This window comes from Corvus kubaryi, unplaced genomic scaffold, assembly GCF_017639235.1.
Source record: "Corvus kubaryi isolate FWS band 111438036 unplaced genomic scaffold, C.kubaryi_AGA036_p1.0 68, whole genome shotgun sequence".
Taxonomy (NCBI): Eukaryota; Metazoa; Chordata; class Aves; order Passeriformes; family Corvidae; genus Corvus; species Corvus kubaryi.
In genome coordinates this window covers 17,746,181-17,770,102 of record NW_024582056.1, presented here as the reverse complement: position 1 = coordinate 17,770,102, position 23,922 = coordinate 17,746,181, and the positions used below count along the sequence as shown (strand labels likewise).

At 40.5% G+C, this 23,922-nt stretch overlaps 1 protein-coding gene across 1 annotated transcript; it reads right to left on the bottom strand.

Annotated features, from left to right (window-relative positions):
* Nucleotides 1–521: 521 nt before the first annotated feature.
* Nucleotides 522–21,114, bottom strand: SLC6A19 (solute carrier family 6 member 19). The gene is made up of 12 exons (XM_042048915.1): nucleotides 20,830–21,114; nucleotides 12,472–12,612; nucleotides 10,902–11,039; nucleotides 9,793–9,974; nucleotides 8,945–9,055; nucleotides 8,085–8,197; nucleotides 5,682–5,810; nucleotides 4,813–4,969; nucleotides 4,471–4,675; nucleotides 3,733–3,892; nucleotides 1,306–1,468; nucleotides 522–760 (listed from the first exon to the last, which is right to left on the bottom strand). Exons 1-12 carry the CDS (start codon nucleotides 21,029–21,031, stop codon nucleotides 554–556), a joined length of 1,908 nt encoding a protein of 635 aa, XP_041904849.1. The 5' UTR covers nucleotides 21,032–21,114; the 3' UTR covers nucleotides 522–553.
* Nucleotides 21,115–23,922: the final 2,808 nt, after the last annotated feature.

Genomic DNA, 23,922 nt, shown 5'->3' with positions numbered 1-23,922 from the left:
TTATAGCCAATTCATAAAATATATAGAATTCTAAATTAATCAAGCTGCCATTCTTGTACTTAGAAATGTTTTTATTAAATATTTTAAACTTCTTTATGAGACAAATAATATTAGTGGCTTTATGCAACACAGTGGCATGTAAAATAAAAACAATTTAATGTGCAAGAGAAGACAGCATTAAGTTACCCTTCATATTGGCCACCCAACTAGAATGATTACACATGGAAGAGTCACTTATGGCATTTCACGCACAGTGCACCCCCAAGAGGAGGGGATGGAAGCCAGTTTCAAACAGGCTGGCTTCAGAACCAGAAAGAGCATGAATGATTTGACCTGGTGCCCCCATCACTTGCAAAAGTCAGTGTTTTGCTTCTAGGAGCTAGGCCATCAACTCTTCGCAGTGCATTGCATTGTTAAGCAAATGTTTACCTGGAAACAACACACAGTTATCCTTTCATGAAAATAAAACTAACTCCGGATTCTTAAAAAAAAATATTTTTTTTACTTTCCTCACTGACAGAGCATCCTTCCACATTTGAAAAGAAAAACTGTTTTATGATAAATGCTTTAAGTTTCCATTAATGGAAGTCTCAGATGTAGCAATAAGGCCAGTACGATCATTCTTTTTCTGGCAGTAGTTCCTGATGGCTTTGTAGATGGCAAAGGTAGGGATGGCCAAACTGGGCACTCCGGCGAGGATTACAATGATAGCATACACCCAGGGGGGATATTGAACCTTCTCTGTTTTGGGGAACTCCTCCTGAAAGAGCAAACAACCAAGTTGTAGAAAGTCATGAGGAGCAAATACCTGGGAATATGCACACATTCAATAATTCAACAGATCAAAAATGTCATCAGAACAGTGGCTGGCCATTGGCACAACAGTTTGCCAATTCCACAGCTTGAGGGTTTCCAGCCTCAGCTGTTTTGGATTTATTTTTTCTTTAAAATGATGTAAAGAAAATGGCATGTAAGAAGTAAAAGCCAGGAAGGGAGACTGGGGGACTGGAACACTTCCTTGGCACAAAGGAATGTGGGAATGGGGGGCCTGACAGGCCACCAGGGCTTTATGGCCAATCAGCCTTTTTGTGGGAAGGCTGAAATCAAAGGGTGAGGGAGGTCTGAAACATTATTAAGGGGGAAGAGAGGTTGCAAAGGAGGAGAAAAGTAAGCAGTCCCATTTCCATGTCTTGTAGCAAGTTTGCCAGAAAACTGATGGAAGATGAATATAACTGACAATGACTCTTATGTTAAACAAGAATACTTAAAATAATTATAAATAAATATTTTGGTTTATACACTTACATAGCTAGGGTCCCAAACACTGTAGAGCAGTTCTTTGTTGACTGTCACCACAAAATAAAAGAAAAAGATAACTAACATAATGAGGGGACTGATAAGTCTCCAGGTAACCTGCCAGAAAATGTTGGGCTTGTGTCCAATCATGAACTCAATATCCTTGTTAAACCTAGAAACAAAAATAGGAAGTTCAGGACCTTAAAAGCTGGCCAGGATCAAAGAATGCCTGCTCATAACCAGAGAAGTCCAAACTACCCTTAGCTGTGGTTCCCAGGAATTAGCTAATGCCAGTGTGAGACCAGAATTGACGACATCAGGAGTTAGACCTCAGGAGTTCAAATGAAGGCACATATCATTGCAAGTCAGGAAAATTATTTGTGGAAATGTACTGTCTTGAAGAAGTCTGTGAGGCATATGTGAAATAGTTTCAACAGGAAAGAATCAGTGCAGATTTTTTGGGGATTTTCCCCAAAACATGTTTCAGTATTGCTTCACAAATTTTTGTTAAGGATCTCAGCGCTGCATAAATTAAAGGGAGTGACACAATATTAAAAAAGAACAAAGGCAAATAGCAGTAATTTAATAGTTAGATTATAATATAATGTTTGCCTATTTTGGATATCTACCAGTTTTCTCAGGCTGAATAATGAAACAATATTGAACTTTACACATTATTAAGAACACCTACAATGGTGTTATTTGGATTATTCATGGACCATGGGGCAAAAATATTTCCACAAGAAGAAACAAGCCCTGCATTGAGAGTGGTACTGTCTGCATCAGTCCTGAACCAATTCATGGCCTCTCCATATAATGCAACCTTCCACACACACTTCTTTAAAAATAGTTAGTTTGGAAGTTTGGGGTTTCTGTTTTAGTCCTTTTGTCTGGCTTTCCTGCATATCCTATGGGGATAAACTTTTAGGAGGGGGCTATTCAGTCGGTCCTTCAGCTATGAACAACACACTGAATCCACTTGAATCTCAATTACTGTGTAAATTGATTTCATCTTTTCATCCCTAACATCTGAGATCTAGGTGTCTTAAAATGATACGGAGCCCCATGTCCTGACTGCAGCACACGTTCAGGCATAGTTCATGTGTGGATAACACACATGTTCTCCTTCAAGCAACAGAGCCACCCTTCCACCAATGATCTTTTCTCAGAAAAAGGTCACAGAAATTCATCTGGAGCAGATAGGACCACCTTTGGGCAGCCCTGATAGCTCTGTTCTCATAGAGGACTACAGTGATGTGTACTGGCCAGGAACATGAAAGTTTGGTAGAGGCTCTTTTCTGAATCAAACACACACACACACACACACACACACAAACATATTGCCCCCACTTTATAGACTCAACCCATGTTTGTGTCCTGGGAATAATTTTAATTTACTTTGTAAAGAGTTCTGAGATCTTAAAGGGAAGGAAAAGTGATCAAGATAGGCTTTTCTGTTCTGAACAAATTAAGATAAGCCCTCTTCCTCAAGGGTACACCATCTAATTTACCTAACCTGATTCATGCTTCCTCAGGTAGTATAAAAGTATGGGAAAATGGGTCACAAGGGCATTCACCCCACTGCCAGGAGCAGCAGCTGGATCTGGCACAAGTTCAAGTAAAACTTGTGGGTGATTGAATTTCCTGTACTTTATTTCACATTTCTTATGTATTAATTATAAACATGAAGATGTTGAAACTTGATTTATTACATTTCTAGAAAGCTGAGAGGATAGTTACTCACTGCTACAACTGATGAAGTCCTGGATTTATGAGATGAGAACATATCTCAGTAGCCTTGGATTTGCAACCTGCTGTAAACCAGTATCTGCAGCCTGCCTGGCGATCCCCGTGTTGGACAGTATCATTTAGCACTCCCTGCAAATACTCCTGGGATATACCTCTGCTTTAAACCTTCAGCTTAGTGCCAATGTGCTTGTACTTTGCTTCTGCTAATTAAATGTCTAATGCAATTATCCTGAAGAAGGGTTATTATAAATGTCACCATATTTAAAAGGCAAATGAACTATACTGGCTCTTTTGTAGCTGTTGCAAATTTCTGCATTCTGATGCCTACTTTGAAAATAAATTATTTGCACTCATATCATTGCACTCCAGGGCTCTTGTTAATGCCTAATATTCTCTTGCAATCTTAGGGATGTGTTTATTTGAACTGGTTGTTAAAGAGCATTACTTATTATAATGGCTTATTAAAATGGAAAGAATTCATATTTAATTTCTTAACAAGCATTATTTCTTTTTGCTGAGAACTCTTTAAGAAACCTGAAACGTATAAGCAACCCTAAACTACAGCTGCATCATTTCATTGATTCTGTAAGAGAAATTCTGTGCACAGAGATCCAGCAACACTGTAGTTATACAACAATAATCACTTTATGCATTGATATCCAGTAATGGTTAAGCTGTAGTTCATACCTGTCTATTCCATAAATGTAGACGACTGCAAACATCTCACAAAATGCAATTATCAGCAGGGGAATAGAGCCAGCAAAACTATCAAATAGAGTCAGCCAGTAGTTACCAGAATTCAGCACAAAAATGAAGGCTATAAAATAACACACCAAACAAACGAGACCTGGGGGAAAAAACCAAAACAACAGCACACTTAGGCAAAGAAAGCAAAAGCAAAAAGAGGAAGAAAAGTATTTCCCCAGTAGCTATAAAGGTTTAAAAGTAACTCTTGCAGCCTGAAGGCCACCACTTTATTTTTTAATGGCACTCTGGGAAGGCTGGCTTCTATTTGGGTAAAACTCTCCTAACATTGCACAGGTGGGAGATGTCACAAAAAAAAAAGGGAGAAAGCTGAGGAAAGAAAAGAGGTCCTCTTCCTCGTAGCTGATGGGAAAACGTTGCTCTGAGAGAAATCCTGCCTGGGTGAAGGACTCGGGTCCTCCAGCTTCCCAGTGGAGGACATAGTGGTCATTGTGAGCAGGCTGATGGGCAAGCCTAAGGGTGAACAGCTGCCTGCAGGCTCAGATGGAACCTTACAGGAGCTGCCCTGTTGGGGAACATGAGAAAATCTTCAGTAGGTTACTGGGGAGTCTTAAGACCACTCCAGATCAGAAGGTAGAAGTGGAGTGTCCCTCTTTTTCAGCACACAAGCTGTTCTCTGGGGAGAGTGGGGAGGTCACTTCTCTCTAAAAAAGCACTTACCAGTAATAAGTTCCTTAGGAACTCTGGAGGGTATAATCTTGAGATCTTGTAAAGGTACAAGCACACCTTCCATATTTCCAAACATAGATGACAAACCCAAGCAGAAGAGCATAATGAAGAAGAGAATGGACCACAAAGGTGAAACAGGCATTTTGGTAATAGCCTCAGTGAAGACAATAAAGGCTAGGCCAGTTCCTTCAGCTCCCTGGGGAAGATTTAGGATCATTAACATCACATGGCACTTAAATTTACATTGGTAGTCATTAGACTTGGCAACTAAATAGTGGCTATGCATTCCTACCATATTTAAGGTATCAATATGTGTTAGAGTGTTAAACTTACATCATTCAGGAAAGTTTCCAGATCACAGGTTTCAAACTTGAGGCTTGCAAAAGTTTCTGGATCAGTCATGTTGCACAGCTGCTGCATTTGTTCAAAGTTATCTTGGGTTACGTTACCTTCTGGCAAATCAAATGCATTCATCAGAGTAAGAATATTTCTGAAAAAGTGAAGTGGAAGTAATTTGAGATTATTTATTTGTAAGCATCATCAGGATTCATTTACCTCATTGAACAAATTATTAAGAGTACAATATCAAGATCAGATTTGACACTGGAAAGTCCAGCAGATGTACAGGTGCAATTCTTTCTTTCTTCTTCCAAGATGAGTATAGCACTGTCTTTCATGGCACAGATGACACTAAATGGATGGACAGTCTAGAAACCTGTGCAGGAGTTAGGTGCCTGTCTTAGCATTGCAGACTAAACACCAGTCCCCAGACTGGGCAGCTTCTGAATCATGTAGTTTCACAGTTGAATGTGGAGGAACTAGACTGGAAACCACAGAGTCTGGCTGCCCTGGTAAAATGAGGCATCTCTGATGAGACCTAAACATTTAAGCTCTCCAGAAGGAAATCTAAACACAGAGCTAACACAGGAACCAGGGAATATTACATTCATGCCACATGTCAGCATGGACAATAATGTGAAATGTGGTTGCTTATGTAACATCTATGTAGGAAATAAGGTGACTTAAACAATTATCACTTTCTATGGGATTTGTTCCACAAGATTCCATATTTTTATAAATAATGAGTAGTTCTGATGCCATGTGGGTCAAGAGCTGCAATTAATCAGAAATGATAAATCCATCATCAGCAGGCTAAACAAACACCTGCATATTCTGTGGGGGTTCTTTTCACAGTAACTCACTTGTCAAAACAGTCATCATATCTTGCTGTGGCTCTGAATCCAATGATGGAATATATGACGGTTGCGGCGTAGATGGATGTGAAACCATTGATCACTGAAACGATCACAGCATCTTTCTCACAGTTGTTGCTGCAATTCAAAGAGAAGAAACAATGGATGTCAATCACATTCCCAAAATAAACAGTGAAACTGGCTACCAAGACTAAGAAAAAAGTAGTCTACAAATGCACAGGTACATCAGTGTACCCTCTAAGGGCACGCAAGTAGTGCTGTTAGATTCAGTAAATTAAAACTTGGTGCCTTAAGCAATTTAATAGCTATGGTTTTGGTTTCTTTTGGTGGTTTTTTCCACTTCAAATAATCCTGTTCATAAGGAATAACTGCCTGAGCTGTTTTCATGTTTGGTTCATGGGAAGTAAAGTATGAGGGGCAAAAGAGTTATGTCCCCTCCTTTTCAAGCTTGTCATGGATGTGTGCAGACACACACTGCCATGGGCTGTGCCCTCACTGCTGGTGTATTGTGCTGCAAGTTGAAAGATTTGGGCTTGAATTCAGATACTCAGACAGGAAAAGTGAGCAGAATTTCACTTTTCATATCTCTTAGGTATGGTGAAATTGCAGTAGCCAAGAGCACTTGGGAAGAGTTTTGTTTGACTGTTGAACAAAAGATGGTTCAAAATGTTCTCAAGTTTTGGAAGAACAATGGAATGTTATGCTGATAAGATGGGACAGAAAAATTCCTTGTAGAAACTTCTCTGCTGCAGGCACTTCAGTGTGCCTGTGCTAACACAAAGAATTTGCCGAGCCAGAAACAGACTTTCATCTGAGGGACAAGATAAAATATCAATATTCATTTAGTTAATGGTTTTAAGAGAAGGCTGTAAAATGGTAGATACCTTATTTCTCCTGGGCAAGAGAGGGGTATTGAGATAAACTTGATGTTGTCATATTTGATTTTCTGAACATGTTCAAGAGGAGAGGCAAGCCTGTCCAACCAAGACCTGTCACACTGTGTTCTTTCCCCATTTAAAGCATTGCAAATAGGCTTCTGCTGGACATAGGGCATTGAATGGGAATTCCTGGCTGTAGTCTTGTGTCAGTTTTTGCAATGTAACACGAGATTCTCCATGACAAGCTTGAAAAGCATTTTTTCCTTTTAGAGAAAGTAATGTGCTCAAGCTCCTTCTCATTATGAGTTAATGAATTCTTGATGGCATTGAAACCTTGTTGTATTTTATGATGTTTTTATACTCCCAAACCATCTAGGGCAGAGTCACTGATACCTGATCCAGCTGGTTCTGGATTGCAGGTGGCCCAACACCACAGTGTAACACTGTGGACTTTGCATGGGGATTTTTTTACTTATATTTCCTTGGAAGTTTCCTTGACTTTGTTCAGTTTCCTCCTTAAGTCATGAATCACTGAGCATTGAATGAACATGGCCCGATATCACTGCCCTGTGTGTTGGAAAACCCAGAGGGCACGGGTCCTTTTCTTTGTGTCTTTTGGAAAGGTGAATACTCTCAGTTCTGACCCCATGACTGTGGGACATTGACTTGGCCCTTAGGTGGGGCTTGACACCTCACACTGAGACTTGCGGGCACCAAAAATTCCACAGGATCTTTTCAAAAAACACCTGAAATCAAGAGGGGTAGCAAGGAACTTCCTCAGTGACTGAAATGCTGGTGTGGTGTAATTGAACCCAAACCAAAACTGAAACACAGATTTCTGAATGCATGACCAAACCACATATCCAAACTTAATTCAGAGATGTTTGTCAAAAATATTAGGTTTAGAGAATGCCACACGGTTTTCCTGCAAGAGTGCTGACGGGATGGCAGGCACCAGGAGGCATTGGTGGTTGCTCCAATATTTTATGAGGGAGAGTGTAGAATATAGTGCTGCATGGTAATTTGCAGGCTGGGTCAGTCTCTGCGTGATGGGATTCCTCACCCCCTGGCCTCACAGCACACATACAAAGAAATTGAATTTAAATTTCAAAATTAGATGTATCTCCTCATCTCAAAGCTAAGTTTTAAACTGTGTTCTGTGAATTGATTTGAAATGTGTGCTCTACCACCCTGCTCTGACAGCACTGAGACCAAGGGCCTCACCATGCACTGAGCACTCCCACAGAGGAAACTCCTGCTCATCAGCTGCTGGTGGGCAGCCAGCCCCCTTCTTCCTATCCTGCATCACCACATCTTTCTCTAGGAAGTCAGCCAGAACAGGGACCTGAAATCTTGGTTTGGAGAGCTAGGATCAATCAGAGGAGATGCATCTTACATGTCTAAGGGGAGGCTGTCCCAGTCCCAAGTAGCACAATAATAGGGCAAAATAGAGATGCTTCATTTGAAAGAATGAAATACTCATATGAAATTTGGGTTTTGTCTGGCTACTTACTGAACAGAGTTGTAACTGGAGAATGAAATGAGGCCCCCAAAGGCCAGGGAGAAGGAGTAAAACACCTGAGCTCCTGCATCCAGCCACGTCCCTGGGTTTGCCAGCTCGGTAACCTGAGGCATCAGAAACACAGCTTTAAGCACATCCAACATTGCTATTTAAACTAAGTAGGAGACATTTAAAACAACAATGAAAACAAGAACATTAACCATGCCAAACTCACTGTTCTTGAAGAATTTCAACAAATAGGTCAATACTTGTTGTCAAACTTACTTTTTTATTCTAAAAGAGAACCCATCTGAAATTTTTATATAAGTATTTTGAAAATTAATTTAAAAAATGCTTTCCATAGCTGACAGCTGCCATGCCTGTTCTCAGAAAAGATATTTATTGCTTAGCTTTAATAATGATCATTCAGAGATCTGCTCATGGAAAATGATCCCACTTTTAATTTTGTTTAAAATCTGTTGTATAATTAAACCATTCTCTTAGGTCTTTTGTTCATATGGCAATTAGATGGGTTCCCAAATACATGATTCATGCTATAAATTTAGGCTGGTTTTTCAGTAGAATACAGGAAAATAAATCAAGCCAAATAAATGGCAACCCCACTGCTCTGTGATGACCATTCAATTCATTATAAAAAATTTTGATGGAGGATGGAGAGAGAGAGAGAAAGTGTTTGTGTGTATGTACACTTGTTATATCCAATGCAAAGGATTCACCTCACAGAACCAAGATTTTTAAGGTGTCTGAGGGATAGAAAAGCAGCAGTGGAGAGGACTAATTTGCAATCAGTTGTTAATTACAGAGAGAACCACATCATGTTTCACTGAGCAATGACCCAAGCAGTGACTTACATTAGGGGTGAAGAGATACACAATTCCATTGGTTGATCCTTTCAGCGTCAAGCCACGGATCAGGAAAATGGTAAGCACCACGTATGGGAGAGTTGATGTCACATACACAGCCTGCACCAAAAAAATGTAAATAAACCATTCAAATAAAACAAAACACTTGAGTTAAAAAAAGAGAAGAAAAGAGGGAAATAATCAAGGTATGGTGACTAATAATAATGGCAAGTTTCAAGCGAGTCACAATTAGCACACTAATAAATATTCAATGAAATAGTATGTGGAGTACATTTTTGATAAGAGACATACTTTTTAGCAATAGTAGCCTATTTAAGAGAAATTGTCATTGTTGAAATTCAACTCAGACCATTCAAAAGCAGCATCAAAAATAACCTACACTCTCAGACCAGACTGATGCAAGGATGGACTCTTAGGGCTTTGCTGGTCACTCTTTTGTAGAGACAATATTTAGGATTTGCACAAACCCAAATAAATCTGTATAGGCATGTTTTGAAGAGAATGGCCATAATAAAAAGAGAGTCCCTCGATCCTGCATTAAAGATAATATTAGTGTTAAAGTGATAATACCTAAAGAATGTCTTACTAGGACCTGTAAGGACAAGGAAGACTCAAAAAATTGCTCACAAAAATCTCCACACAAATCAAATCAAGTCAGATTCCATTTCATTCACGTTCATTCTTCAAAAAGCAGTCCTGGCGATAACACAAAATTTTAGACATGCTTTTACTCAAAACCCAGACAGTTTCTACAGCATTACTAATTCTGTATAAACAAGGAATCACAACAGGATTATTAAAATTATCTCATTAAAAATCCCCCCAGGATAGAGTACCTTTCCTGTTGTTTCAATGCCTCTGATTGTGCACACGTACAGCACAGCCCACGCACTTGTTAAACACAGCAAAAGCCACCACTGGATACTGCCGGAATCCTCAATGGAAGTGGAGATGTTCAGCGTTTCTCTGTACCAGAAGTAATCTACAGGAGAGCTCTTGGCACACTCTTCTACGTAATCTGTAACCACAAAATGGTTGTCATTCTGTTTGTCTTCTTTTACTTGAAAAAGAGAAAGCTAAATAATAAACACCAGTGTTCTAAATTATACCACTTAATGCCAATGGATTCGTTGTTGGCAAATTTTCAGATTTTTGGAGGCTAGTTTCATGGCAAAATGAGACATGTAAAAGACAGCTGTTTAACAGGTATTTTAATACAGTGGCCCTTCCTGTCCCACACCTCCTTCCTCCCCCACACCTCCTTCAGCAATATTTTGTCTTCTGTTTTGTGGGGCATTGTTCAAGGTCTTGTCAGCTCAAGTTGAATCCTCGGCTTCCTGCACTGCCCTGGCGTGTGCACTATTCTGCCCTGGCCTGCCCTCAAATTAGGCTTTCCATACTTTATTTGGGAGGAGAGGAGCAGAGCACTCTGAACAGCTGTTCACAGACCCAGCAGAAAAACCTGCTTCATACAGTGTCACACAGGGCTGGCTATGGAAAGCAAAGCTGCTGTCACCAAGCAGTCTCCAAGGGGCTGAAGACTTGTCATATTGAGAGATACAGGTGTTTCAAATGGATTGTGCATTTTTTTCCCTTTTCAATGTGCTAACAGAGGGCTGTTGGTGAAGAGATGGATGAAACACATTGCCTAATTCTGGAAAATGTTAGTGTTTATACTAGATCTGCACTTAGTGAATATTCTGTATATGAACACATCTGTCAAAATCTACCATGAAGCTTTATATAAAAAGCCAAAATTTGCCTCAAAGATTAAGTGCTGGCCAGATTTTATTTAATGTGAATTTGTACAAAACATAAGTGTCAAACAGTGCAATGTGCCTGACAGGACTACCATGCCTTACTGTTATTTCACAGAAAGGCTCATTCAGTGTAGCTGTTAGAAATCTGTGCTGTGCAACAAAATACAGAATTTTATAAAATATACCTGTTCTGTTGTCATTGAGAGGACAGTTATTCCAAGGCAGGGGCTCTTGGAAGGAGTTGAAGAAATACCACATCACACAGGCAATAATAGTATTATAATATAAGCCCACCAGGAAAGATACAAACATTGATGCGATGCCTGGAAAAAAAAAAAATCAGAACACAGTGTACATTTCAACACTCTTGTCTTCAAGATATATCAAAGTACACAGTATCAAACTCAACCTTTCCTTCCTCCCCTGCTACATTTTGGATGTAGGTTGATCACCTTGAATTTGTTGCCTAAAGGTTGGACAGGTGAGTCCTAGGTAGAGTTACATCCTGAAACCTCTCTGAGACCGAAGCTGATGCCCCCTTAGGAGCCATCTTTATGAGAGGACTAATTCCCTACAGACACCACACAATCAGTTCACAGCCTTGCCAGATAATATCTAGGGAGTTTGGGATGCTGGACACATGTAAAGCTCAACTGATGTGGAATTTTGATTAAATGAGACCCAGATATCTCCTTCTTCCTCAACGTCCCTGCAGAGGTCAGCAGAGGTGGTGTTGTACAGGATGGATGGCTGCCAGGAGGCACAGTCTGTGACCAGGTACAGAATTCACTCTGGTATCTGTCCTCCTCTGCTCCTTCCCAAGTAATCAACATCTGAGGACTTCTCTGGCAGACAGTAAATGCTAATCATTAGCTCCTGAGGGCTCTCAGGTCCTAAAGAATCTTGAAAAATTCCAGCTGCAATGAACAATTATCTTTTGTAACTGATTTACAAATGCAGTGGATGCCAAAACAGCCCTGTTTCTTCCCTTTCAAGTGTGTGGTTGAGGTTGGAAGGGATCTCTGGAGGTCATCTGGTCCCACCTCCTGATCGAGCAGGGCCACCCAAAGCTGGTTGCCCAGGACTATGTCCAGGCAGACTTTGAATATCTCTCAGGCTGGAGACTCCACAACCTCCCTGGGCAGCCTGTGCCTTGCTTGCTCACCCTCACAAGGTTTCCTGGTGTTCAGAGGCACCTCCTGTGTTTCCTGTGTAATGAGGCAGCTGTGGAGGTTTGTATGTTGTGTGCATAATGCTGGTTTTGCTACATTTTCAAATGGAGTGTTTGAACACTCGGGAGTCTGGTACAGAGGTGAAAAAGTTATTTTCTGCAAGATATTGGTCCTGTGGCTTTTGGAATGGTAAGTCTCAGATGCAAAAAACTAAAATTAGGTGGAGTTGAGGTCTATGAGATAAAGATTCAACTAATATTTATCCACAGAACAGTTACAGAACAATTTTTGGCACACCTAAAGGTTCATCCTAATGGTAAAAACAGCCAGTATGGCTAACATAGAAAATATCTCTGAGGCCTGAAATTGGTCTCAAATTAGAGAAAGGTTTTAACAGGGCCCATGGTATTTGAGAATGTGAACACAAATTGTCATTGTGCTTTATCATGAATAGAGAGTTAGGAAGAGGGGAAAAGTAATAGATCTTGAAATCTCTTATGGCACACCAGAATAAAACCCAGAAGATTTGTTCTTTAGATTATCAGTTCAGACTTGTGCTTTCTCAGGCGACTTTTTGACTTACCAACCCCTTTCAGAGTAGGGTGGATAGAGCTCCATACGCCCACACTGCCTTTCCTCAGCCTTTGACCAATGGCAAACTCAAGGTGAAGCAGGGGGATGCCCTCCAGGACTAGCAAAATCAGGAAAGGGATCATGAAGGCTCCTGAAATGGACAAGAAAAACAACGATTCCAATCAGTGAAGTATTACAACAAAACAAAAACATTAAGTTTGTTGGATGTTGACATAATAAGTGACCTGTAAGCATCTTTGTGGAAACCCTTCTCTGTTTTCTGAGCAATGCTTTGCCTGATTGCCCAGGCAGGGCACTCAATTTTTCTTATTATTCTTCCCAAGTGACACACATAAACAGAAATTATACACTCTCAAGGTTAAACTTTGAAAAAGCCACCTTTGTATTGCAAGTGGAGGAAAGGTAGAAGTGGAGGAAAGGTAGATACTCTCCTGGAATTACTTCCCCGCTCCCCCCCACCCCCTTTTATTTTTCTGCAAAAGATTATGGTTTTATAGCTGTGACTCATGCAAAGTATATGAAATCGTTGAATAAATTAAGCAGAGTACCTCAAAATATTAGGCAGGAGCCTGGGGCTGTCTGCCTAAGACAACAATAAGTTCTTGGCATCTATGTTCAACAACTTTTATGTTTGATTTGAAGACATCTGAAGTACAGGGTTCAAACCTTCTTAATTATTATAAAGTTGGTTAGTACAGGACAAGTATTCTTAATAAATTTTTTCCTGAACAAGGTGTACCTTGGAAATGGGAGATAACATAGAACATTGCAGTGGACTATGAAAGTGCAGAGTCAAATGCTTGAATATTGCCACACATTAGAATTATGGTTATCTGTCATTACAAAATGTCTTTAACTTCCTAATCTAACAGGAGCAAGTCATTGGAATGCAATAAAAAGAATGCAGACCAGAATGTGAAGGGTTCAGATCTGGCTGTTTACCGACTTTGCCATCATGTGCAACAAAAATCAGATAGCAAGTGAAAGAGGAAACCTGAAGAATGAAAACCATTCCAGAAACTGAAATTTACTTCCTGGGGATTCCAAGCTATCAAGAAAGCTGGGGCACTGTGAGCACAGAGCACACCTTTTTAATTTTTTTCCTTTCCTCTTTTTGTGTCTGTGCAAGGTCATGGAACCCCTTTATCTGACTGCTCTGTCATAGACGTGTTATGCTTAAAGACTTCTTCTACAGTATCTTAATAAAGGTACCTCTGTAAGCATCTGGAGGAAATCCCCTGAGGCTGATATAGAGCACTCTTGGCATGTCTGCCATTGAAGGTAGTTCAACTCTGAGAGTCCTGCAGCAAATTTTACATGCTGTGCTGTTGATAGGGAGAGCTATGGTGTTGGGACTGTGCTGCTGCTGAATCTCCCTGTCCTGGAGGGAAAGCAACATCTGCCCAGACTGCTAGAACTGGGCCTGAATGGTGCACTTTAGATTAGTGACAAAAAATGGAGCCTAAATCAGAATATCAGTCTGCCTGCTGTCTGCTGAAAGCAAAAAGTTCAGACTACCTTTGAATGCTTTCTAATGCTGCATAGGAAAGAGCCTGATCTTCCCCCACTTCTGCCAACAGAGATGGTAGCTATCAAAAAAGATTTTTCTTTGACAGGTATGATAAGGAACAATTGGTCATAGCTTGAAAAGACTATAAAGGTTGTACATTTCCTTATTCAACAAGATCTTTGACCAGGGAGATAATTTCTAATTAAGTCCTTAAGTGATCTTACTGTGACCTGACAAAAAAAATGATGTGTCTCCATTAGGAGCACCTGAGCGGAACTAACTGCCAGTCCATGATCTAAAATCACTGCAAGCTGAGTTTCAAAGGATGACAAGGACTTATCCTCAGTGCAAATGGGGAGTGTTTGGATCAGGCAGCTGTACAGATCTATCTTCTGGACTTAACTGTTACTGGTGCTGAAGAAGGGCTTTATCAGAGAGAGTTGAGAGTGTGGTATGGCAGAGGCCTATATGGCATCCCAAAGAGTAGGTAACAAGAAAAGATCCAGATGAGGCAGCCATATCAACTCTGTAGGATCAGGTTTCAGATTCTTATGAGGTGTCTTGGGCTTGAAACAGAAAGAATACTCCAGAATTTAAAACTGCTGGTATAAACACAATGATTGCGTCTTTCTCTGATCTTACCCTCATGAGAGCTCCTGGTCAGAGTGTGACACGAGGGAAACTGCACCAGCCTGACACGGGGTTGGAGCACAGGGCATATTTATAGCTGCTTGCACTTCCATGCATTGGTAAGTAACTCCGTCTTTCTGCAAGGCCAGAGACTTTGCGTGTGGAGGTTGTCCCACTGACTCTCCCATCAGGAGGGGAGGGTGGGTTCCCTCCCAAAGGAAAGGAAGCCATCAGGATGTAAGGGGATGGAACGCAACAGTGAGGGGGCACTCACTGCATACACTGCAAAAATCTTGTTTTCTATGAAAGCAAAAGTAAAACAGTTAGGAGAAGTGTTATTCACAGAAAGAGGGTGGAGAATCAGGAGAGAACAAACTGTTTGAAGCCAAACTTGCATGCACTGCATGTCTAATCAGATGAATAGGGGCCCTTAGGTGCACACCAGTTCCAGCACAGCTAGGGAAGTCCATAAAGAAAGAATGGGACAAGCCTTTAGAAACTGAAAGGACAAACGGAGTCAGTTCCTTGCAGTGACTGAGTCTGACACGGTTTAAATGAGTCCCAGAACCTCTCCCAGCATGGGCAAAACCTTTGCACTATAAACGGTGATGCCAGGCACAGGGGGATGAGGAGTCCATTGCCATTTCTGGCTTAGATGCCTTTCAGCTGCCAGTCAACAAAGCATGGAGAGAGGGCTGCCCTGTTGTATCTGACAGTAGTAGCTCCTGCAGTCAGTAAATTTGTAGAAGTCCCTGGAGTGGTGGGAAACAGAGGAAAGAGCCTTGTTTTGGAAGAGACCCTAGGCCCTCAAAAATTGGAATATGCCTTATATGTTTCACAGGTTTGTGACATGAAAACACACAGTCAGAAAGACATGAGTCAGGAATTGACTGCTTTAGCACTGACACCATTTGTAACAATATCTCAACTAAGACTACAATGCTAAATTTGAATTTGCAGCTAGGGAGTTCACTTCCCTCAAAACTAGGGTGGATCATCGTAGTTCACTCTTTTCTGGCATTACAAAATAGCCACTGTTCTCCAAAGTGAGACAGCACCAGCCTGAGGCTCCTGGATCTATCATGGAGCTGCTCCACACTATTGCAAGGCTGTTCTTGCAAGGACTAATTGGTCTCCTGAGAAGGGGATATAGCTGAGATGTGAGAAGTGAGGAAGAAAACAAATGAGATACTCTTCTTCTTGAAGATGATGTCCATATAGTTCTTTTCCTGAAGGGATAGACTGACACAGAAGAAACAGAGGAATAGTCAGCGAAGTTGGAGGTTTAGCAAACATCTACAAATAACAAATCATAATGAATCTTTCAGTCTTTGACTAATAAAAAGTACGTCCCAAGTCAGTTTTTCTTCTGGCTTTCCTCTGAAACCTTTTCAGTTTGGCAGTCTGCATTTTCTCAGTAGTAGCTAGTTTTTATTGCAAGCAAGGTGAACCACGCTGATTTTAAAAATTGATAATTTTTTAGTAAGAAGGGGTTTTGTGTGTGGCTAAATGACATGCTTTATAGAAGTCTGAGAATACCATGTCTGTACAGCTACCTTTGGCAACCGGCTTCAATAAAAAATATCTTTTCTGGTGCACTAATCACTTTTCAGTGATTAGTCATTCATCCTGATGTGTGCCACAAAGGGCTCAGCATTTTGAATAGCATTTTATGTATTTGAAACTACCAATATTTAGCTGTAGGAATATTGTTGTATTTTCAAGAGAAATAAAATTACAGCTCTCAATTATATATGACACTTCTTTTCTCTTTCTTGGGTTCTTTGGTTTCTAGGGTTCAATTCTAGCAGCCAGCTCAGAAACCAATCTCTGCTGTATTTTCCCTTCCTCTCAGTTTCCCCCCAACCCTTCTGAAAGAAGCTACAATGGAAAAATAGTAATTTGACTTGGAAAAGCTGCTGTATAGGATCATAGAGTCATTATGGTTGGAAAAGACCTCTAAGATCATGGAGTCCAAACACGAACCACAGTGTTCACCACAACACCATGTCCCCAGGTGCCACGCCCACACACCTTTGGAGCACTTCCAGGTTCACATGGGACACAAAAAGATAAACAAATACTTTTTAAGCAGTCACAATTTTATGATCCTAACAAATGAACCAATGATGTGAAAATAGACCCTGTATAGATGTACACAAACAATGATTGATATTCCAGTCTGTAAACCTTACAGCTGAGATATTAGATTCTCATCCTGTTCCAATAATGTATTTCAAAATAAATAATATTTGGTTTGAACATCTGTATAGCTGTTATTCTCTCTTTAATCTAAGAGCTTCTTATGTCAAATTGAAAAAAATCATTTTTGCTTGCACATTATTCCTCATGAAGGGAAGGCAGGCAGACTTCAGATGGAGGTGTTTTACTATACTAACATGATCTTAGACCTCAGCTGTAGCAACATGTCATTTCATCAACTGCTAAGTGAGGAATTGCTGATGTCATTACTGTCACTTCATTCAGTGTGGCATGCACAGAGATAAAAAAGTTCTCCCTCATGCAGTGGCAAGGTTTCCATATGCGAGCTGTAGAGTTAGAGACTTCTTTTAAATCAATGGTTTGAACATTAAATATGCATCCTCTTTTTTATAATGGTCATCAGGGATAAAATGAAAATGTTTAACAGTTGATTAAATAACATGTTGCTCAATAAAGATTAAACAAAAGCTATGAGCAACGTCAGAGGCAGCTATCAAATGAAAGGAAATTTCTATCTCATTAAGCTGGTGGAATTGTTGAGGCAAACACCACACCTTTTACATTGTGTGCATATTGAACTCTATTTTGCCTTTGGTAATGGTGGATTTGACAACTTTTAACATTAAAGGATAAAATGTGCTTTGCCCTACAAATTTCACTGGGGTAAGTATTCAATTTTTAATAATATAAACTCATAATCTATCACAACAAAAGTAAGTAAATTCTGTAACCACGAATTTCTTTCAGTGTATTAGGGTATCTCAGTGTTAAAATATTATCATAGTGTTGTATGTAGGAAGAAGCAGCTCTCAAATAATTCCAGATTTAAGGTCAACGTCTGAAAATAAATGTTACTTATAAACTCAGTGTTCCTAACTACCTTCACTACAGACAATTTGCAGAGAAAAAAATCTCCCTTCTTTGAAGTCCAAGTACCACACGAGGGTAAATTTTACACTTCACTGTAGTCCATTTATGTTTCATAAGGGATGTAAAATGTGCAAGCACAGGACCATAGAGTAGGTGGACATCCAGCCCCATTCAGGGGTGTCCTTGGCTGGAATACTCCCTACACCACTGCTACCAGACCTCACCCATCAAAAATGGTCCAAACATTCATCCATACAACTCATATTCAGAAAGAAAGAAGTTAAGATAGCAAAGCAAATCCTTAGAAATTAGAAACAATTTTCAGGAGACAATCCATGCAACCTTGTTTCTGAACATACCTAATATCTGATCTGTGGTCACACAGGACCTTTTCACATCCACCGCAGATATTTTCTGCGCAGCAAATAGCTGGCTGGCTTTTTTTAAAATCCCTTAATGCACGACCATAATCCACCATCACATCCAGTGTGAGCTTTAGGACTCTAAAATAATCACTCTGGGAACAATCTGAGGAGGAACATAATCCCCGTTTCCAGTGGGAGAGCAGGAGCAGGGATTCCTGCTGCTCTGCACCCAGGATTCAGTGAACACATATCTTGAAGACACAAAGTATGAGGACATACACCACCCAGGGCAGAGGCACTGGAACTATCGGGGAAGAATGGAGTTTCCTCAGTGAGCTCATGAGTGTGGTGTTTGCTTTCTAGTGGATGATCTGGAAAAAGGTGCATAATGTTGCAGTTTTACCCTACTCTGTTGTAGAGGCACATCTGTGACCCTGAGTGGACCACACAAATGCAAAGATGAACGAATCATCTTGGCCACCATGTTGAGGGGCAAAGACTAAGGCAAAACTTGCCCAAAATGTCTAGTAAATACACATTTCCAACTGCATGTAGGTGAAAATGGATAAAGGGAGCACAACAGAGGTAGGACGTCATACACAGTGACTTCCTCAAGCATCCTGTTCTGGAGTGGTTTTATGGTGTCAGGGAGTTTCCTTCAGCAATCTGACAGCTGCAATCCAAGATGTTGCAGTGCTGCCTCCACTGGGTGCTTGGTATGCTGCAAACGTGGCTGAACGGGAATTAGAGATTACAGAAATTGTCTCAACACCAAAATAAGAACTTCAAGATCTGCTTTTACAATACAAATAATCACGTGTTCAAATTCAAAGGCATCCACCGAAGAGCAGAAGAGCAGGCAGTTTTTTCTTTTTTCTGATTTAAGGGAGAAGTTTGGGAACAGAAACTGTAATGGGAGGAGGACAGTGGTGGCAGGAGTTGGATTTAGACCTACCACAAGAGGCTGAAATGCACTGTGCAGCAGAGGAAGAGAAGGAGGGGTTGCACAATAGCTCTCCATCCTTATGTGTGATGAAATTAGGGAGTCCTTTCTAAGAAGTTACAGGAAGGCATTGCTGACTACTTGTGTTCACTGGTAAGAGTCCCAGCATTTGGTGCTGTGCAAAAGGATTATTAGACAAGGTACCAAGTCTGGTTAGAAGGACACATATCTGTGTATTAACTTATAATTCCTTTGCTATGTGCTCTCTTTCAATTTCTGCCTAAAATTTGACTGAGAGAGTGCCAGGGAAAAAAGAAGCCAGGGTTAACAGTTGTCAGAGTTTCTGACAGTGTTTCCCGAGAAAGGACAAGTTACAGGATGATGAGAAAGAAAAATAATTGCTGCCAGAGGACTGACACACACACAAGCAATTTGTAAGTCTTCACTGACATCAGTCATAAAACCATGATCCATACCAAGTTCTTTGCATTTGTTGGGTGCTTGCTTTTCAGGTGCATTTCACATGACTAGAACACAAAGGAAAAAAATACCAAAAAGCAGGGAAGTGCCTATAAATCTATCCTGGAAAACAGAGCATGTCCACTTTCTAAAACTAAGTAGAAGAACCTGAGAAGCCAATGAGTGCCATCAATTTTGGAGATATGCATCCACTTTTTTCAAATTAAAATTGTCAAATACAGCAAAGGGCTTCTGACTGTGTGTGTGTGTCTTGTAACTTTTTTGCTACAAGAGCTGACTCTGCTGCAAATGACCTCCAGTTTGCGCTGCAAACTCTAAACATCAGCGCATGTTAGAGAAATCTTAATGGTAAAAGCATCTCTTGCTGCAACTGAGCCACCTCTTGTTACATGTCCCCGAGTCTGTGTGAGCAACTCCCCACAGAGCCCTCATTTGTCCCTACTCTAACCAGGACAGCAATTTTTAAGCATCTCACCATGCACATGTAAGGAAAATTACTTTGAAATATTGTTCCTTAAGCCAAAATTTTTGTTTCAAGATCAAACATTACAAAGGAACAAATGCATTTTACACATATCCCAGAGTGAAACATGGACAATAACCAGATAGCAGACAGAAAAGTCTGTAAGAAAATGAAAAACGTATGTTGTTGTATAATATTTAAGCAATGGTTCAGCTCAAAATTACCTTTCAAAACAAACAGCAAAAGAAAACATGATTTTTAACATGGTCATTCCTTATCTAAACCCTAAGGAGTACCAGTAAATTATACAGTAAATAACATACACTTGGATTTTAAATGACTTAGTAACACCTACTGATAAAAAAAAAATTAACTTCTTTCACGCTGTTACTCCTTGCACAAATTACACAAACACTGACTCTGCAGGTGATACACGGATCAGTCCAAGCCCAATGAAAAACCTATAATAAAAAAATCATTTGGGATCATGATCAGAATCATAATCCCAAGTAGCTTATTAATATTTTAAATACTCACTACATATATGTATGTATGTAAAGCAACATAGGGCTTAGATGGAAGAAATAAACTATGTCATCAGTGGAAGACTCTGGAAGACTCATTTGTTCAATCCTGTGTCCTGAAATAAAAACAGACCCTTCCTTTTCTTCCATCACTAACGTGACTTCGGTGGGTGATCATGACCTGTGAAATTACCTTCTCTGTTATGCAGTCTTCTAGAGAGAACATCATTGTTCTCACAGGAACTGACCACTTCTAAACATATTCCATCATTTGTTTACCAAAAGAGAGATTAAACCTGGTTTATACCCAAAGTTAGTTAAGATGTATTAAAGACATACCTCCTCCATGGCTCTGACAGAGATACGGGAACCTCCAGACATTTCCTAAGCCCACACAAAACCCTACACATGTCAGCATATACTGAGCCTTGTTGTCCCATTTTGGTCTGGAGTCTGCCTCTTCTTTCTCAAGGACCTCAAGTTCAGCATGGGAAGGTATCCTGTCCTCCAGGCCAGGATTGGGCAGCTTCAGCTTTACCATGTTTTAAATTTCCTGACTGAAAGGGTTGCCAGTGAGGAATAATGAAACAGGCAGCCTGTCAGAACCCTGCTCAAAAAGAGACCATCTATTTGCTGTCTTCAGCTATATATACTGAACCTTTGGCACTGGACTTGTAAGTGCAGGCTTGTGGTAAAAAGAAGCGTCAGCAAATCATTCGATTGACCAAGTCAGCTCTGACACTTATTAATGCTTTATCTGCCAAGTTTTTACAGAACAGTCTGTTCATCCAGTAGGATACATCGATTTCAGCTAATGTAATTCAGGAGATAATTTGGCTATAAACCCTAATCACCTATAAGGATTTGTAACACCCCTTGCCACTCCCCTGTTTAAACTCACTTAAATACAAATACAGCCCTAGCAAATGAGGAATAGTAGGATTCCACTGGCCTCAGACTAAATATAGATATTTAATATCATTTTTTATCAGGAAGATAAACTGATTGTGACTCACCATCACGTTCAGTTTCCCATTATGTATGCTAACAAAATTGTATGTTTCACAATGAATGTTTCTCTGTAATGGATTGTACTCTGCTAAATGTTCTGACCAAAAGGATGGAAAATGAAAGGGATTATAAAATCTGACCTTTAAAGTCATAAGCAAAATCTGCTTATCCTGATGCCTCTAATCAGTACAGAACAAGGTCTGAAGAACATAACATCTTTCTTATAAATGGGCTTGAAATCAAAGGTCCCTTCACCTTTTCAGTGACCCTAGATATAGTGGTCAAAAATAAAAAAAAAGACACTGGTTAACAAATATTGAAGATACTACTCCTACCCTCATTATTTCAGCACAACCATAAAAAACTGTTCCCTTTGAAACTCATTGTTTTCAAAAGATAAGTCACTTGTCACTGAAAACTATATATAAAATCCAACACTGTATATGTCATAATGAATGTTGTCAGCTACAGGCTCATTGCATGCAGTGATACAGGGGGTCAAAGAAAATAGCTGGGAGACATCTTGAAAGTCCAGCCCCTGGAAAAAGAGGTGAACACATCGTAGCATCCCTTTGCAATCTTATCATGCTTACTCAAAGTTGATTCCAAAGGCTGTTCAGTATCTTTGGACAGAAAAGTTACCAAAAAAAATCTTCATCCTTCACGTGGACAACTGTATACAGTAGCCCATGTGGATTTTCCCTGGGCCTTGTCGTAGGTATTAATATTTCCCTAATGTGACCTGAAATATCTCTCAATTTGCCTAGTGATAGCGCTTGCCTTTCTCATGACCCTGTCAGGACTGTGGATGTGCTATCTCCTGATTAACCATAGGATCAGCAACTTTCTTCTCCTTTACTGATTCCAGCTAAGGATTTCCTAGCTTGTGGCAGAACTTCCTTTTCTAAGTTGTCAAAAGCATATGTTCAATTTCACTCAGTTTCTGCTACTCCAGTGCATTGAGCTGCACAGCTCTTCCTGAATGATACTTTTGCAGCATTCACAATCCTTCTGACAATGTGTCAGGAGTATTTCATTAACATGCTACTATTTCTTGTCCTTAGTCATTAGTGGAAGAATGACAAAACACTGCTCCTGAACTGATCCTTCAGGAACTGCCCTAGTAACCTCCCCTTAGACCACCATTTCTGCTTTCAAGCAGAGCTTACTATCATAATTTGATTTTTACCTAGTTCTTTGTTCCCAGAGTCATCATAGAATGCTTTGGAAGGGACCTTAAGCATCATCTAGTTCCAACCTCCCAGCCATTGTCAAAGAGACCTTCCACTAGACCAAGCTGCTCAAAGCCCCTACCCAGCTTGTGGATGGGTCATCCACAACTTCTCTGTGCAACCTGTCCCAGTGCCTCACTGCCCTCATAGTGAAGAATTTCTTCCTATTATCTAATCTAAACCTACTCGTTTTAATTTTGAAGCCATTGCCCCTTGTCTTATCACTGCATGCCCTGTCAGAAGTTCCTTTCTGGCTTCTTTGTAGTCCCTTTAGGTACTGGAAGGTGCTCTAAGGTCTCCCTGGAGCCTACCCTTCTCCAAGCTGAACAGCTCCAACTCTCTCAGCTTGTCTTCATAGGAGAGGTGCTCCAACTCTCTGATCATCTTTGTGGACACCTCTGGACTTGCTTCAACTGGTCTACATCTTCCTTGTGCAGAGGGCCCCAGAGCTGGATGCAGTACTCCAGGTGGTGACTCACGAATGCAGAGTACAGGGGAGAATCACCTCCCTTAACCTGCTGGTCACGCTTTTTTTGATGCAGAAGTTGGTTGATTCATCTCCTGGGCTGAAAACTCCCACTGTTGGCTCACATCCAGCTTTTTGTCCACCAGCATCCTGACAGTCCTTCTCTGCAGGGGTACTCTCAGTCCATTAACCACCCAGCCTCTATTTGTGCTTGGGATTGCCCTAACCCACGTGCAGCACCTTTCACTTCGACTAGTTGAACCCCATCATGTTCTCATGTGCCCACTTCTCAAGCTTGTCCAGGTCCCCATGGATGGCATCCCTTCCTTCTGTTGTGTCAACTGCACCACCCTGTTCATATTATATCTCCTATTTAGTTCAATTAATACATCTAGTTGTGGTTACGTGGCAACTGGTTACTGAAAATTTCTCTCTTCTAAGTTTCATGTGCAAGCAGCTTCTATCAGGATCCAAAAATACAGTCCTGACTGCCTTCTATTGAGCAAATCCTCTTTTTGAAGGATTTTATCTTGCTCTGGTAATGCAAGGTGCCAGTGGTTGTTAGTTATCTATCAGCTGTTAAATGTTTGAAGAAGCAAATACGCTGGTCTGGCATCTAGCTCAAATGTCTTTATCAGTGTAATAGCATGGCTAATGACCTTTGAAGGCACTGTGCCTTTTTCTGAAGGACCTACAGTGGCAGTGACACCAGCTCCAATATGA

Bases quoted from the DNA above. Each gene is read 5' to 3' on its own strand.
- SLC6A19 (XM_042048915.1), bottom strand. From the start codon at position 21,031: ATGGTAAAGCTGAAGCTGCCCAATCCTGGCCTGGAGGACAGGATACCT. The intron at 12,613-20,829 runs GTATGTCTTTAA...TGTCCATTTCAG, and splicing joins CTGTCAGAGCCATGGAGGAG to GAGCCTTCATGATCCCTTTC. The intron at 4,676-4,812 runs GTAAGTTTAACA...AATCTTCCCCAG, and splicing joins TGGAAACTTTCCTGAATGAT to GGAGCTGAAGGAACTGGCCT.